Source organism: Chamaea fasciata, unplaced genomic scaffold, assembly GCF_029207755.1.
Source record: "Chamaea fasciata isolate MVZ Bird 193981 ecotype frontalis unplaced genomic scaffold, bChaFas1.0.hap1 SCAF_5, whole genome shotgun sequence".
Classification (NCBI taxonomy): Eukaryota; Metazoa; Chordata; class Aves; order Passeriformes; family Sylviidae; genus Chamaea; species Chamaea fasciata.
Genome location: NW_027094090.1, coordinates 2,417,739 through 2,433,195, shown reverse-complemented (window position 1 = coordinate 2,433,195; position 15,457 = coordinate 2,417,739). Strand labels below are relative to the sequence as shown.

The following is a 15,457-nucleotide window of genomic DNA, read 5'->3' as shown; positions in this document are numbered from 1 at the left end:
TGTCACTTACAGCCAGGGAACAGAGAAATAAGGGACGTTCACATCTGAACAAGTTGTCCTCAGCTCCCCTTAGCTCTAATGGAGAAAAAAAGAACCTTTTTGGACATAATTCGCCTGCTCTGGTTAGGGTAGTTTCATTTTCCAGCAGAATGAGATGAGTTATGTCCTAAAAGGTCTGATTCCTCTCCCTGGAGTGGGAAGGAAGTTGGCAGAACTTCCTGGGAATGGAGATTTCCCCATTAAATGAGATGAAACCCCACTCTCCAAAAGCTAGGTCCATTAAAGTCAGTAGGAAAACAGGAACCGAGTTCAGGATTCTTATATTTTAGTCTGATCAAACTGTAAATGGACATCAAAGGTGAAAAGAGCCAAAGGGTCACCCCAGGAGTAACAAAATTATGGGGGCTTGAAGGAAGCTGCTTATGGGTAAGGAACAGAGGGGATAGAGGAGGGAAAAGTGGCCTATCCTAAAATGCGAGTTAAAAGGACATACAGGCAAGGTGATTAGTGGAAAAAGGGGGATAGATGACAGGACAGCAGAGATGGGGGTCACACTGCTCATAAAATGCTGCAAATGTCAGGATGATCCATATGGAGAACACACTGACTGTGCCAGTGAATGTACGTGGAAAAAACCTTGCTAAGACACCATCTCCAGTCCAGATACTGGAAAGGGGGAGCTCAGTCCTGCCCCAAACAGCATCTTCCCACCCCTCTCCTCATTTTAAAAACTGCAGGATAAATAGGGAGAGCAGACAGACAAGCCTGAGATCATCCAGAGATCATACAAGGAACATAACTGGGAGCAGATCCCACCACAGCCTGAAACTCTGAGAGAGAACTTTCCGGGAGTTTGACTCAGATTCCAAATTTCGCAGCTTATTTTTTTTTATTAAAAAATAAAAACAGAGAAGCAGATTTGGGAACTGGCTGACAAGGCTGCCCTGGAGGGAGGAACTGCAAGGTGGCCACCAGCACCTTTCCATCAGGAGAGTGAAAACACCAAAAAAATCAAGAGCTCAGCTCTGTGAGCAATTAAAGAGCAGTTAATAAAATCACCTGCCACAGAGAATTGACAAAACATAGAAAATAAGTCACTTCAGAGTCTGCCAGAGCATCCCTGGCATGGACAAGGCGATATATTTAGTGCCAGTGATCTCATCTTTCCTAGCAGTGAGGAGAAGGGCAGCAGCACTTCCATGGCAATGTCAGGGAGAGCTTGGAGAGGGAAGAGCCTGAGATTTCCTTAACAGGGAAGGAAGCGGCACAGAGGCTACACCACAGGGCAGGAGGCAGGCAGGGGCCGCAAAATGAGCAAGGTGAAAGCCCCAGGAGAGGAAAAAAAAAAAACCAAACTCACAGAATATCAATACTGGTTAATAAAAAAATAGCAGGATCATTGTAATGACTTTGGGGGTATTTAGCTCCTGTTGCCACATCCCAGCCTGGGACTGCTCAGAGCTTTTCTGGAGGTTTGAGCTCAGATCCCCCTTACCAGGTATCCTGGTTCAAGCTAAAGATTAATCCTTTTTTAACAGAAGGGCATAAAACACCTTGGTGAATAGCCCTGCACCTGCATTTAGACCCATTGTGCTGACAATTTGTTAAAGCAGAGCATTGGAATATTAATTGCAACAGATCTTCCAATTTCCTGCCCTCCATCTCTGCTTTACAGCACTGCCAGTTCCCTAAGAAGAACCAGATTCCTCTAAAAACAGAGAGGTTGGCTTAAAAATCATGAATTAACAATCAGTGCTCAGCTTTAGCTTGCTATTATAGTTACTATCAGTGTCAGGATGCTTTGGGGAGAGTATTTATGTTATATTTACCTGCACCCCCTCAGCCCCAGCAGCCTCCTCCCCTCAAAACAAGAATATCCCAGTCACGTGCCCCAAAGCCAAAGCCATATTTTACATTTCTAAATGAACAGATGTAATACACCAGGGCAGTCCTGCACTGCTCACCATCTTAAAATATATTCTTTTCCTGATACATTATGATAATTTATTTCACTACTGGGGCTCCCAGGTGAGTTCAATCCTCCAGCTTCCAAGCAGACAAAAATGCTAACCTGGCAGAAGAAGTTGAACAAAGAGACTAAAGGCAGCAGTCTCGTAAGATCTCCCACCTCTCCACATATTGCAGACTAAGACAGACGTGCGAGGAAAACAGACACACAAATTTGGCAACTTTTTCTATTTTTTTTTCCTCTCTCTCTCTCTCTCACCATTAATAGAAAAATTAGCTACAAATTCAGAATTTAGGTGGGATTTGGGGAATTAATTTAAATCATCGCAGGGGGAGAAGGGGCTTGAAAGCATCAAAAGATTTTGACTTTTCCATCTCACGGTAGAAATATCTGTGAGAACTAATTAAACAAAAATAAAAAAGAAAGGAGGGAAAGGGAGGAGAGGAGGTCAAATAACCATAAGTGGTTGTTTGATAGACCATATAGCTTTCACAGCTTGTTTGTTGTACTGAAAAAGAGAGGAGGGAGAAGCAATCAGTTTTGATTTGGCACGGGGCTGCGTTTGGGTTGGGCTTATTTATTTCTTGTAAAACTTTGCTCTGTTCTGTAAGAAAACAACAAAATGAGTTATTCTCATTGTAAGAGACACTGCAACCTCACAGGATGTCAGGGTCGCATCACTTCCCAGAACACAGGTGCTGCCTGAAGGGCAGGAGAAGCATCCTTATCACTCAAGTTCTCTCTTTCTACCCTCAATATCTTCCCTTAGACACCAAGGAGATCAATCGATGGTGCACGAAACCTGAGAGAAACCCACAGAAACTTGTGAGCAGTGGGGGGGAAAAGATCAAAGTGCCTGTGGTGCATGAAACCACATCCACCCCCAGCAGAAATCACAAGCCATAAACTCCCCCTGATAACCCAGCCCTGATCAACCACATGACAAAACACAGGGAGATTTGTACAGTACCAGTCATGGTGTTTAATTAGATTTCATCAGGAGGGGTCCTGAAAAATTCATATGGTGAGGTGTCTGCCAGTCTCAGTGTTAGCCTTTCTCCTCTGACATCACTGAAATTTATTGCCAGCTTCAGTTTCAAAAAAGAAAAAAAAAAAAAAATTACAAGAAGTCAAAAGGATGACTCCAGAGCTCATCCATGAGGATCTCAGCAGGGTGGGATGCCAGCACAGCTGGCAAGAGAAGCAGAGGTTTGCACTGCCAGGATGCCACAGATGGAGTGTGCTGGGCCCCTCTGCCAATGCACCACATCGGCAGCAAAAAACAACCCTCAGCAAAGCTTCCCAAAGCCACCAAAATCCCCCAGGAGCTGCTGTTTTGTTATCCAGAGTGACCCAACCCTGTGAATCACCAGCAGAACACACTCAGCACGACAGAGTGTAACCAGAGCTGAAACCCACAGAGGACTCGCTCCCAACTTTCCTCTCCAGACTTTGCTTCTCCTGGCACCCCCTGGGGTCCCAAACCATGTCTCTTTAGAGCCTCAGAGTATTCCACTGGATTCCAACACACACTCCCAGGCTTGCTGCTCCAAGGGGCATCCCAGCTTGGTGCCTACTGGATGAACAAGTCTGAGGGGTGATGCTCCATGGGATTAAGGAATATCTCAACAAACACAGTCCTGCCATCTCTAGTCAAGCATGGACACCAACCCAGCTGGCAAACCTATTTTTTGGGAGGGTTTTGAATTCAAATATCACTCCAACTCTTTATAATTCAATGGCTCTTTTATTTTAGAGGATGAAAGACCATCCTTGGTGCCATAGTGACATTGGCCAGGACAGAGAAATTCAAGCAATGAGAGTCAAGTAATGAAAAAGTCATTGACATCAACCTAGATTTGATACCACCAGGTTACAGTCAAGTTTATAAGTTTAGCTGCTGCTGTCACAGCCAGGAAGATTCTTTTGGGTCACCCTGGGCACAGCATCCCAGGGGGACTTGGCAAATCTCATCTTTGATTAACTGCCCTGGTCTAGCCTTCAGTCCATATTTCTACACCCCTCACGCAGCAATCAAAGCTTTTCTAATTCCAAAAAGAGCCAGGAACCTGCAGCTCTTCCATATGGTTTCATTTAGGAGAGGTGAGAGGCCACTGACAGGGTTTGGGAGGTTAAAGAAGAAAAAAAAAAAAAAAATCAAAGCAAAACAAAAAGACAAGTGTCAGAACAAGCAGAAACAGATCCCTGAGTCCCACACAGCAACACACATCTTCACTCCAGCAGACACCAGATGGGCTGGGGCCCACAAAAACCAGCACAACTCCTCACACACCAGTCCAACAACCAGCAATTCATCAAAGCTCGAGCTCTCTCCAGCCAGGCTGCACCCACAGAACGGGACATGACAGAGCCAAAGAGTCCTTAAACCAAAATGAAAGAAGCACGAGGGGAAGGGCTCAAGCTGGGAAGGAGGAAGGGGGATTTCATTCCTGCTTTTATTTCTCCAAGCCCCACCAGCAGCACACACAGCTCCTGGAGATGCCGGTGGCGTTGAAGTTCCCTCACAGGGGTTCACAACCTCTGCACTGATCAGAGGGGCTGCCACACATCAGGACATCAGGGAGATGTGGACAGAGATCTTCAAACCACCCCCAGTCCAACGTTGTTTATCCTAACAAATGGAGGCACATTCCTTTTTGCCTCCTAATTAAAAGCTGGCTCGTAAATCAAACCTCTGGTTCCTACACTTCGTTGTCATTTGAGGGAAAAGCTCTTTTTCCAAGGCTCCCCTCCTGTAAGCTGTGGTCCCTTCTCCAGCTCCAGCAGCACAACTAATTACACTACTTTTGTTTGCTATGAACTCGCCCTGCCTTTGCCAGGCCAGCAGTTGGACTCTGATCGCCACCACAAATGCCTAATTATGGGTCACAAACCAAACGAAGCCTCCCCCAGCTTAAACATCAGCAGCAAGGAGGAGAAAATTCCTGTTAAATAAGCATTCCCCTGTATCTCCTCAGGGGTGTCCCACAGCTGCTCTCAAATTAGAGGGTTCCTAGAGGTGGGCTGGGGGAGCTGCTTAAGGCAAATAGTTTTCATAGTGCAATAGTCAGAGAACAAAACCTGCAAGGCATGTGTTTTCTTAAGAGATATTTTTTGCTTTCATACATATATTTGCACAAAATACGTTTCAAAATTATGCATCTGTGGCTACTCTGTTTTCAGCCCCTCCAGCCCTGCTCTGCTGTCTCTGCTCTGCTCGATTTCCAGCACCTGAGAGATGAACAAAAGGTGTCAGCCCAGACCTGCAGGAAATAGCCCAGCTGAGACTCAACAAAGCCAGAGTCAACCTAAAGAGTGGGGGCACAAAACTTCTGTGCAAAACATTCCCCATGGGCACAATGGGACCCTGTCAAGAGCTTCAGAGAATCACAGGATATCCTTAACTGGAATGAACCCACATGGATCATCCAGTCCAGCTCCTGGCCATGCTCAAGACACCCTAAAATTCCCCCCTGTGCATCCCTGAGAGCATTGTTCAAATGCTCCTGGAGCTCTGGCAGCCTTGGGGCTGTGACCATTCCCTGGGAAGAACGTTTCCCTGATCTCCCAGCTAAACCTTCCCTGACACAGCTCCAGATGTTCCTCTGGGTCCTGTCCCTGTCACACAGAGAAGAGCCCAGTCTCGGCCCCTCAGGAAGAAGCTGCAGGCTGCAATGAGGTCTCCCCCAGACCCCTCCTCTCCAGGCTGAACAAACCAAACGACCTCAGACACTCCCGAAATGCCTTTTCCCCATCTTCACTGCCCTCATTTGGACACTTTCTAACAGCTTTATAGTTATCTTTGTTATACTGTGGCATCCAAAATTGCACACAGATCTCAGAGTGTGAGCAAGGCCGGACAACCCCCTCCCTCAAGCACCCAGCAAAGCTGTGCCTGATGCCCTCCAGGACATGGCTGGCCCAAATTCCGCTTGCCACTGAGCAGGAAACTGAACCTGGATCCCTCTGCCAGGGTTCACATCCCCAACAGTGCCCAGTTCCTCTCCCCATCCCTTCCTAAGGACAGGAGCTCTCAAATTGTGATGTCTGCATTTCCCCTATCAGCAGCTGAAGGCAGAGATCAGTCACCTGCCAAAGGGAGAGGGAGGAGGTGAGAGACTGAGGAGTTGATTTTGGGCACAGATAGGGCAGCAAGGTGGTGAGGGGGACGGAGCAGAGGACGGTGGAAAGAAGAGATGGATGCACAGTGCCTTATCAGGGACTTGCTGTTCTTTCAACTGGCTCCCTGATAACATATGGAGCTTAATCAAATATGCAAATGATGTCCTATCTGGAGACAAGGGAAATAGAGAAACAAACCCAGAGACCATGCATGAAAACAAGCCGATAAAACGAGGGAGTGGGGAGAAGGTTTCCTCTTTTTGATAAAATTATTTCAAAAGATTAAATTAAAGCAAAACTAATTAGGAGAACCGCACTTAAGCTGACTTCCCTTAAGAAGGGTCAGCAGGCAAGAGGCATTCAAATCAAAAGCAGATGCAAGAGGCACTTCAAGGGCTCCATGAAAAGTCATTATCCCAGTCAAAAAGGAAGGGGATAGAGAGGAGGAAGGCATCACAAGAGCTTTTTTGGCTGGGCATCCATCCGGGCATCCAGTGGAGTGTATGGAGAGCTAAACAGCCTCTCTTTGTCACCCTGGAGAGCAGAAGGAGCAGGTGAAGACCAAAGCTGATCACCTGATGTTCCAGCCACAGCACTTCTCTGAGAACAAAGAGAAGCAAATGGACCAGAGGGACATGGGAATGAATTTGCTTTTTTCCTTGTATCCTACTCCTGCACCATTTCCATCAGCAGCACAGCCATGGCAGGCGCCACAGAGCTGCTGACACCATGCAGAAAATCACCACAGGGCAGGTGACAACCAGCAGAACAGCCAGCTGTGCCATAGGAGGCTGCAGGACCCATAGATTCCAGCAGGACATTGTTTACCTGTCTCCTCGTGGCTGGTTTTATCACCAATTCCCCCTACCTGCACAAGGCAACATCCTCAGCCCTCTGTGGGGAAAAAATCCAGCTCTGCAAAGCTGTCCAAGGCAGGCTGCATTTAGAGGAAGGGTTTGAAGAGATGAAGGTACAGCCTGCTGCAGTGGGCTCACTGGAGCCTGCTCTTTCTCCTGGAGCTGGGAGTAAAAACACAGCACAGCAGTGCTGGTGTAGAGTTTGGAGGAATTAGACAGTTATTTGCAAATCTCACTGCATGATCACAAGATCCCATCTCTGACAAGACTCTGAGTCACCAGAATATCCCAAAAAAAAAAGAGCAGCACTCAACACACGTAGGAAAAGCACCCAGCGAAAGCACAGCTCAGCCAAACCCCGCACACCAGCACGGAGATTGCTGAGTAGTCAGAAAGCAGAGAGGGGTACTTGAAGGAGAGACATGGAAAATTAATTGCTGTCTTCCAAAAAGCAGGCTCCAGTTCTTCCCAGGAACAGCAGCCTTCATGTCATGGGAGGAGGGAAAAAAAAAAAAAAAAGAAAAAAAAAAAAAGGGAGTTTTCCTACTGCAGTTAGATGCTGTAACAAGCTGGAACAAGTTGTAGCTGGAAGTCCCAGAGCAATGGAAATGAGGGATGTGAAAGGCAAAGCAGCCACCTGCAGTGATGGAACCCTTAGTGGGTATTTCAAACAAGTGCTGGATGCACCAGTTCAGCAGCAGAGCCTGGCCAGAGCTCCTCTGATGTTGGTTTAGGGCAGAGGATGGAGCACAGCTAAGCCAGGCTGGAAGGGACCTCGCAGGGTCTCTAACCCAACCTTCTGTTCAAAGCAGGCTCTGCTGTGAGATCAGGCCAGGTTGTTCTGGCCTTGAAAGTCTCCAAGAATGGGAACTGCTTCTTCAAGGTCCCCATGGACAAAAAGCTTTCCCTTACATCCAATTGGAATTTTTTCATGCCAACTTATGGCTGCTGTTCCACATCCTCTCCTCACTCACCAACATGAAGAACCTGACCCCAGCTCCTCAATAACCTCCCTGTTGGCATGGGAATGCTGCTACCTGGTCCCTCCACATTTTTCCATCTCCAGCCTGAACAAGCTCATTTCTCTCATCCTCTCCTCTCAGGCCAGGCTCTCCAGCTGCTGGCCAAACTCTTGACCATTTCCTGAGCTTGTTCTGGTTGTCCACAAAGCTTTTGTTCTGAGTAGCCTAAAACTGGGTGCAGTATCTGGATGTGGCCTGGCAATTGAGCCCAAGGTAATCACCTTCCCTCCATCTACTTGCAGCGCCCCTATCTGTATATCCTGCATGTTTGATTTCACCTATGGGAACAGAATCCACCCTTTTAGGTGATGTTTTAGGACTTTATGATCACTAGACAATGATTATTACATCACCCAGGAGAAACTGTGCCACTGCCCAATGTCTACATTGATTCCCACCACCCCTTTCACCCAGCACCAGTACCAAGAGCCGAGTTCACCACAGCTACCAACACCACAACTTTGAGTGCTTCAGCCAGAAAAATTAACTGATTTCCAGGCATCTAAGCTGGCAACAACCTCTCAAAGAGAGGCTGCACATCCAGGTAGGGCACAGACAACGGCAAACATCAAATTCTGACAGGAACCAGCATCGCTCCATCACAAGCCAGTGAAGCACCTGGACTCCCACTAGCTCAGGCAGCTGTGAGGAGAGGCCAGGGTGAACCAGCTCCTCTTGCAGAAACCATCTTCCCAGCAGGAGCCAGAGCCTCTCCAGCGTGTTTTCAGAGCAGTCAAGTCCACCTGCCAAACAGTTGGGGGAAAAAAAATAAAATTCAAAAGAACCCCGTGTCTTTCAAGGCAGCAGAGGGAAGGAGAAGGGAGCTGAGTTTCCCTGCTGGCTTTCACACAGAGCTGTCAGCTGCAGAATTCCCTCCAGGGAGTAGCAAAACTGAGCAGGGCTTCTTGTTTTGTGTGTATTCAGGAACCCCCCGGCCTGGAGAAGCAGTGGGGATCTCCGGCTGTGCCTGCAGTTACCACCAGACTGACATTCCCAGTGCTGGAACCTCAGCTCCAGCTCCTCAGATGTAAATTCCAACCCCCTGGCTGGAACTGGGACACCGATTCCATGGGCAGGAACACCTTCCACTCCACCAGGCTGCTCCAAGCCCCATCCAGCCCGGCCTTGAACACTTCCATTCACAACTTAGCACTTGCCCAGCACCGCTGTGAGAGGGGCCAAAATGAGAGCTGCAAACCCCAGCTCTCAGATTTTAAATTCTCTCTGTGGTGCTTTGTCTCTGCATCCAAGGAAAGCGGGGTCAGTCCCAAAGGTCCAGGGGTATCCAGAGGATGGATAACCCATGGAACCAGGCAATACTGACGATGTTCTCCTAAACAGAGTTGATACCTGGTGGGAAGTGCTGGCCAGATTCCGGAGCTGTCTGATCCGAATGAAAGCCCTCACCCCACACGACATCCCACATCTAAAAACTCTTCAAAGACCACAAACTGATTGCATTTGATGAAAAATGAAATACAGCCCACAGAGTGAAAGTGTTGGTTTTTTAAGCTAAAGTTCTCTCTCTGCAAGGAATTCAGCATAGAAAAGTCTTTGAGTGAAATATTTGGATGGAATAAAAAGAAACCAAACAATTTCTTACAGGGAAGTTTGAAGTAAATGAAAATTTTACTGCTCCGTTATCAAATAAACATTTCAAAATAGATCAGAACTTTGTTTTGTGAGAAATGCAGTTCCTGGGGTTGCTCTCAGGCTGACATTTGTAAGCTCAACTCTCCCTTTACACCTGCACCTACACACAGAATAATTGCAGGTAAGTTGTATTTCTTTGACTGGAAATTATCTGCACAGAAGCAGTGACCCATAAATTAAATGCCTGGGGAAGGAATACAAGGAATATGGAATACTGTTGCACTCCCTTTGTGATGCGAGGTATTAGTGGCAACAGGAAAAAAATCCAAACCAAGCACATGGGTACATCCCTGCTTTTCTCCTGCCACTGGAGTGAAGAGCCAAGCATGGAATTGAGAGAGTGAGCAAAGGAAAAAATAGAAAGCCAGGAAATTTTGGCACCTGGCTGTTTTACAGGAAAGTGGTTTGCAGGGAGAACATCCCCTGGAATAGCTCCTGTGCTGTTTGCAGGGAGACAAAACAGACATTTGTTAAACTTCAGTGAGCTGGGGGTTTTTTTGCATCTCCTGAAAGAAATCACTAAAAACTCCCAGGGTTGCCAACTGCATTTCAGCCACGGGTTTTGCCTGAAGCATTCCCCAGGGAACAGAGGGGTTCACTGCCAAGGAAGCCCATCAGGATCCCTGGATTACACTAAAGGTGTGGGAACACTCACCACCAAAGTAGTGCAGACACGTGGGAACACTATGGGACAGCCAGTACAGGAGGAGATCACTGGGCTCTAACCAAAGCACAGCAAGATTAAATATTTCTCATTAAACAATGTCACAAGTGGTCAGCAGCTGGTTTTCCATCCCACCTGATCTGTTGAGTTAAGCTGTTTGAGGTGTTCACACACCTCACAGCACTTAATGCATTCATTTTCTCCAGCAAGGAAAATACTCCCTGCCATTTGCAGGAGAGAAAATGAGACATGGGGACACATCAGGAAGTTCCTGGCAGAGCAAAGGACTGAACTTCTTCATCCTCAAGAAGCCACGAAACCCCAATAAATGTTTAATCCAAGGACAGTGGTTTCTGTGTGTTAGATACGGACGGGAAGAATTTTTCCTTTTCTGAAGCTCCTCATTTTTTATCCTATTTATTTCTTCATTCTGCAGGGCCAGGCTGTGCCACGGACAAGGCAGCAGAATTGGAGGGAATATTTCTCCAGCATATTATTCTGTGCCATCCTGATGGACTGCACATGGAGCTTTGTGAATGAGCAAGGGTTGCAAAATGTATTTTGCCTGGGGCAGTGAAATATCTCAGGCCAACCATGTCATTCGGTTTCACTCACACTTTCCCTACCCTATCTCTATCTTGGTTTTTTTTCCTTTTCTTTCTCCCTTTGTTGTCTTGGTTACATGGGTAGATTCCTGATACTCTGCTAGTATTCATTTTAATGATACGTTCCTGTAAAGCACAATATTTTCCTTCAGTTGTGTATGCCACTGGATAAATTCCTTTGACACATGTGACATTTGTATATCAACTAACAGATATTGCTTTATGACTGTAGGTATTTTGCAGAGCATTCATGGATCACATAAATCAAAATCTGATACACAGTCTGCCACTTTCATACATAAAAAACCCACACAGAGAGGAAAATACTGAAACTGCAGAGAGAAAAAAAAAAAAAAAAGGCAGCAAAGTTTCTCCAAAACCATCTTGTAATGATTTGCAGCAAGTCTTCCAAGCACAGAATAAATCCTTCTATCTTGGGGATAATCTCAGGACTCCTCTTTCATGCCATCCAAAATATTCCACTGCAGCTTGACCAAGGAGCTGCACTGCACCAGGAGAAGCAGCAGAGTGTGACACGCCTGGTAGGACCCAACAGCACAAAAAAAAAATATCCCAGCTCCTGGGATTTGTCCAAGAGTTTCATCTAATCCTACAAGGCTTACTCCAATTTACCACTGTTTTTGAACAGAAAACAAACTTCCTGCTAAAACCATGGATTATGCTGGAGCTGCAATCCCAGTGCAGCACGTGACTGATGAGCCAAGGTGGAAAACAAAGCATCAAAATGCCCTTGGCAGGGATCAAGGAGCATCAAGGGAAAATCCTGAGTGCCAAACTACCCAGAGGAGGTGACAGGTTGCTGTCCCAGGATTGGACACCCTTGGGAACACTGGAGGGGGACAATGTGAGGAGGAGAGTGTCTTGAGTTGCAATGCAAAATGTAACCAAAAGTATGTATCCTATTATCATCCGTTGAAAGTGGTTGGGGATGTGGTATTTTGGGGATTTTTTTAATCTTCTATGACCAACTCCACGTGACTCTGGGGGGAGGGGCTGGGTGTCTTCTGTTAATGGACCAACTGCTAAAACCAGTTGGGGAAGGTTTCTTTATTTCTTCCAAGACCCATCCTCCCTCCAGGGGAATCTTCTGTCCATGGGCCATCGAGGCTCACTGCACGGCTGATACAATTACATCATCCCAGGGGGAGGAGCCCAGCATTCCCACCTGGATGAAAGCTGAGATTTGGAACTCCAGCACAGCCCGTTTGCACTGGATTCCCAGAGGAAAACCAGACCCAGCTCAGCACCACTGGACCTTCAGAGGAAAACTTCACCCTGCTACAGGATCGTTGCTCCAGCAGAACCACATCTGTCACTGCAGGAGGATTTATTTGGACTGCTCTCAACACCCTGACCAACAGGGAGTCAGGTTGTGGTCTGACTCTGTCATGGTTCTTCTTTTATGTTTGGTTGCTTTTTTGTGCTACTACATTTTTATTTTTAATATTCCTAGTAAAGAATTGTTATTCCTATTCCCATATCTTTGCCTGAAAGCCCCTTAATTTCAAAATTATAGCAATTCAGAGGGAGGGGGTTTACATTCCCCATTCCAAAGGAAGCTCCAGCTTTTCCCTGGCAGACATGTGTCTTTTCAAACTTAGAGAGTCAAGGGTTGCAGAAGTCACAGCAAGGACTGGGTTGAACCTACAGCACCTAAAGGTTTCCAGGAGTCTGGATCAACTGGTCCAAAACAATCACACACAGTTAGGGGAGCCCCATTTTGTTTTGTGCTCTACCTCTTTGAGGGAAATTTATTCACCTGAGCAAATCTCAGCCCAAGGCTCCAGCCCTGCTCCAACTCACCCAATGTGGGGGCTACCCCAAGCAGAATATTCTGCACGTCAGGAAAAGTTACATTTTATTCCCTTTCTCAAATTACATCAGCCACTTCAGCCCTCCTCTCCTCATTCTTTACCCTATAAGGCGATCCCTGCTCCCTACCACACTCCATAAAGCACAGAAAGCTTTCTCTCCTATTTTTCCCTATTAAAAAGGAATCAGATCTTGGATTCTGCATTGCGACCTGCAAAGGCAAAGACAGAGCTGTGGCTGAGTTTTCTTCTCCTGAAGCCAAAAAAAAAACCCAACCAAAAGCTGTGAGAGCAGGGAGAGCAGTCATTAAGTGTTTAGGTCTTTTTGATATTTATCATTCAGATCTCAGTTACCCCATTTCCCTCCCTCCAAGAGAATTACTGGAGAACTGAACAGTTTATTATGATATCACACATGACAGGGAAGCAAAACCTAATTAGCCAGTGGAGGAGATTATTTTTGTTATGACCATTTAAAAAACAATTTGGCTCCTTTTTCACATGCCTGAATAATAATTAAAAAAAAAAAAACCTACCATATTTTCTTTTCAAAAACATGAGCAGCCTTTCCTCTGTTTTGAACAAAGCCAGAGACATTTGCCAGTGGGCAGGATCCCATTCCTCCCTCTGCATGGGGGAAATGCCATCTGAATTTACAACCCAGACTCGCTTTTCAAGTGAAGAAACAGGTAGAGGAATAAAACCAGAGATTCCAGACTACCCCTAAGCATCCATGAGCAAACAGCTCCGTTCACTCCCCACAAGCCACAGTGGGTCACATTTTCACAGCACTTCATTTGCCCCAACTTAGAAGTCTTTACTTGCAAAAGGTGTTTAAAGAGGAAACATCCTAAAACATCTCAAAGCTCTGCCCAACCTCCCTTCCCAGATTCTCCCCATTTCCATTACCATGGCAAAGTCACCATCCCCTTGCACAGGAAATGTTTTACCACCCTCCTGGGCTGAACTTTCAGACCAACATTGTGAGACTGGCACAGGGGGGCTGAAACCGAGGCAGTGCCCATCATTAGTTCATTTCCAACAACTCTTCTTCCCTTGGGAAAGCCACAGGTAGAGGATTCCACCTTTCCAGCCCCTCTGAGTGCTTCTCAAGGCAAACCCCAGCCATGCATTCTCATTTCCAGTGAGAATGCCCAGAGAGGAACACAAACACACTCTTGATTCCGTTTGTGTGGCATCGACCATAAACATAAAGCTCATTATGGCTCAGGACACAGCTTTCCTTTGATGCAAACCCTCTTCCTTCAGCACAAACCCCCAGCCTGCCGTCAATTAGCAGCTGCTAATCCCGTGCTGGGCTCATGGTGAGATCACAACCCAGTCACACTGCTCTGAAGAAAGACGTCCAGAGCATGAATCCTGTTTCCCAAACTTCAGCCCAAATCAGTTTTTCTCCAGCGTGCACAGACACCCTGTGATCAACGACTCAATTAGAGTCGGTCTGAACACAGAAAATTCTGTTGGATGCAAATTACATCACGTCCATCTGCAACTGGGGCTGTGGTTTGACTTCTGAAGCATTAATTTCCTGATGAATAACGGTTTGGAAGAAGGATTTTATCCTTTCTCAGATCATCTCTATCCCTTGAGGGTGAAACACAGGGTTTTTTGCCAACCAAACCATTTCTTATCCTCAAAACAGGAGCACCTTAGGACAAGGGCTGCGCTCATGCTCAATGCAACAGTTAAATCACCATAAAAATATGAGAATCTGAGTAAGAGGACCACGCAGGTCTTACCTTCTTGAGCTTCCCACTCTTGGTGCCCACAAAAGCCAGGGAGTGGTTCTTGTAGACGTAAGCGATCACCGAGGTCATCCTGTCCCCATCCTCAGTGAAAATGGGGAGCCCTCTCACCATGGACGATACTCCCAAGGGGGCATTCATATCCAGGCCACAGAAATTGTCATCAATTGTTAACAGCTGCAAAGAAAGAAAAAAAGAAGAAGGGGGTAAACAGCTGACGACACCAATTTTTCAAGCCATTTGGGAAGTATCCACCCGTTGTGTAACATGCCTATAATTTGTGCAGGCTGACAAAAATCAGGGAGGACTGGAGAAAGAGGTGGAAAAAAAAAAAAAAAAAAAAAAAAAAACACAAACCTCTCCAAAGTTGCACAATGAGTTACAGCCAGAAGGAGAACTGGAAGGTTGGTTCTCTTGAATGACAGCCCGGCAGGATACATTACATTAAGCCTTTTTCCTACTGCTTTACCAATCAAGACTCACCAATCAAGTGAAAGGCTGCTGAAAATGTCTTAAACATACCTAAGTCCTGTCAAAAAAAAAAAAAAAAAAAAAAAAAAAAAAAAAAAGGAAAAAGAAAAGAAGCCCACACCATTCCCATAGAGCCAGAGTAAGAAGCACTGAGCTAAATCTGCACTGGCAAATAAAATAGACAAGACTGTGGTTGATAGAGACTTTAAGGCCCATTTCAAACACATTAACACCCATTCCTCTTAAAGACTCCTCACCCATCTAATTCAGGGTGATCCTCACTCTAACAGGTGCCCTCACACAGGAGGCACCATTGAATGTTGCTTTTTATCTTCTTTTCTCCCAGAGTTGAGACTGAATGCTCGAGACAGTATTCCATGTTCAGACTCAGATGTTTATTAATTCTTACCTACATTACAGTCTCACAGACTCTGAGTTCTAGCTAACAAAGTAAAAAATGGCCCCTATATCTTTCTCTACAAGGCCCTTTAAGAAC

At 46.1% G+C, this 15,457-nt stretch overlaps 1 protein-coding gene across 1 annotated transcript in view; it reads right to left on the bottom strand.

Moving 5' to 3' along the window:
• Window positions 1–15,457, bottom strand: part of PLXNA4 (plexin A4) — a 420,747-nt gene that overhangs the window by 387,233 nt on the left and 18,057 nt on the right. Inside the window, exon 2 of the mRNA XM_066182659.1 lies at window positions 14,485–14,667. Coding sequence (XP_066038756.1) covers window positions 14,485–14,667 — 183 coding nt within the window. The remainder of the gene's footprint in view (window positions 1–14,484; window positions 14,668–15,457) is intronic.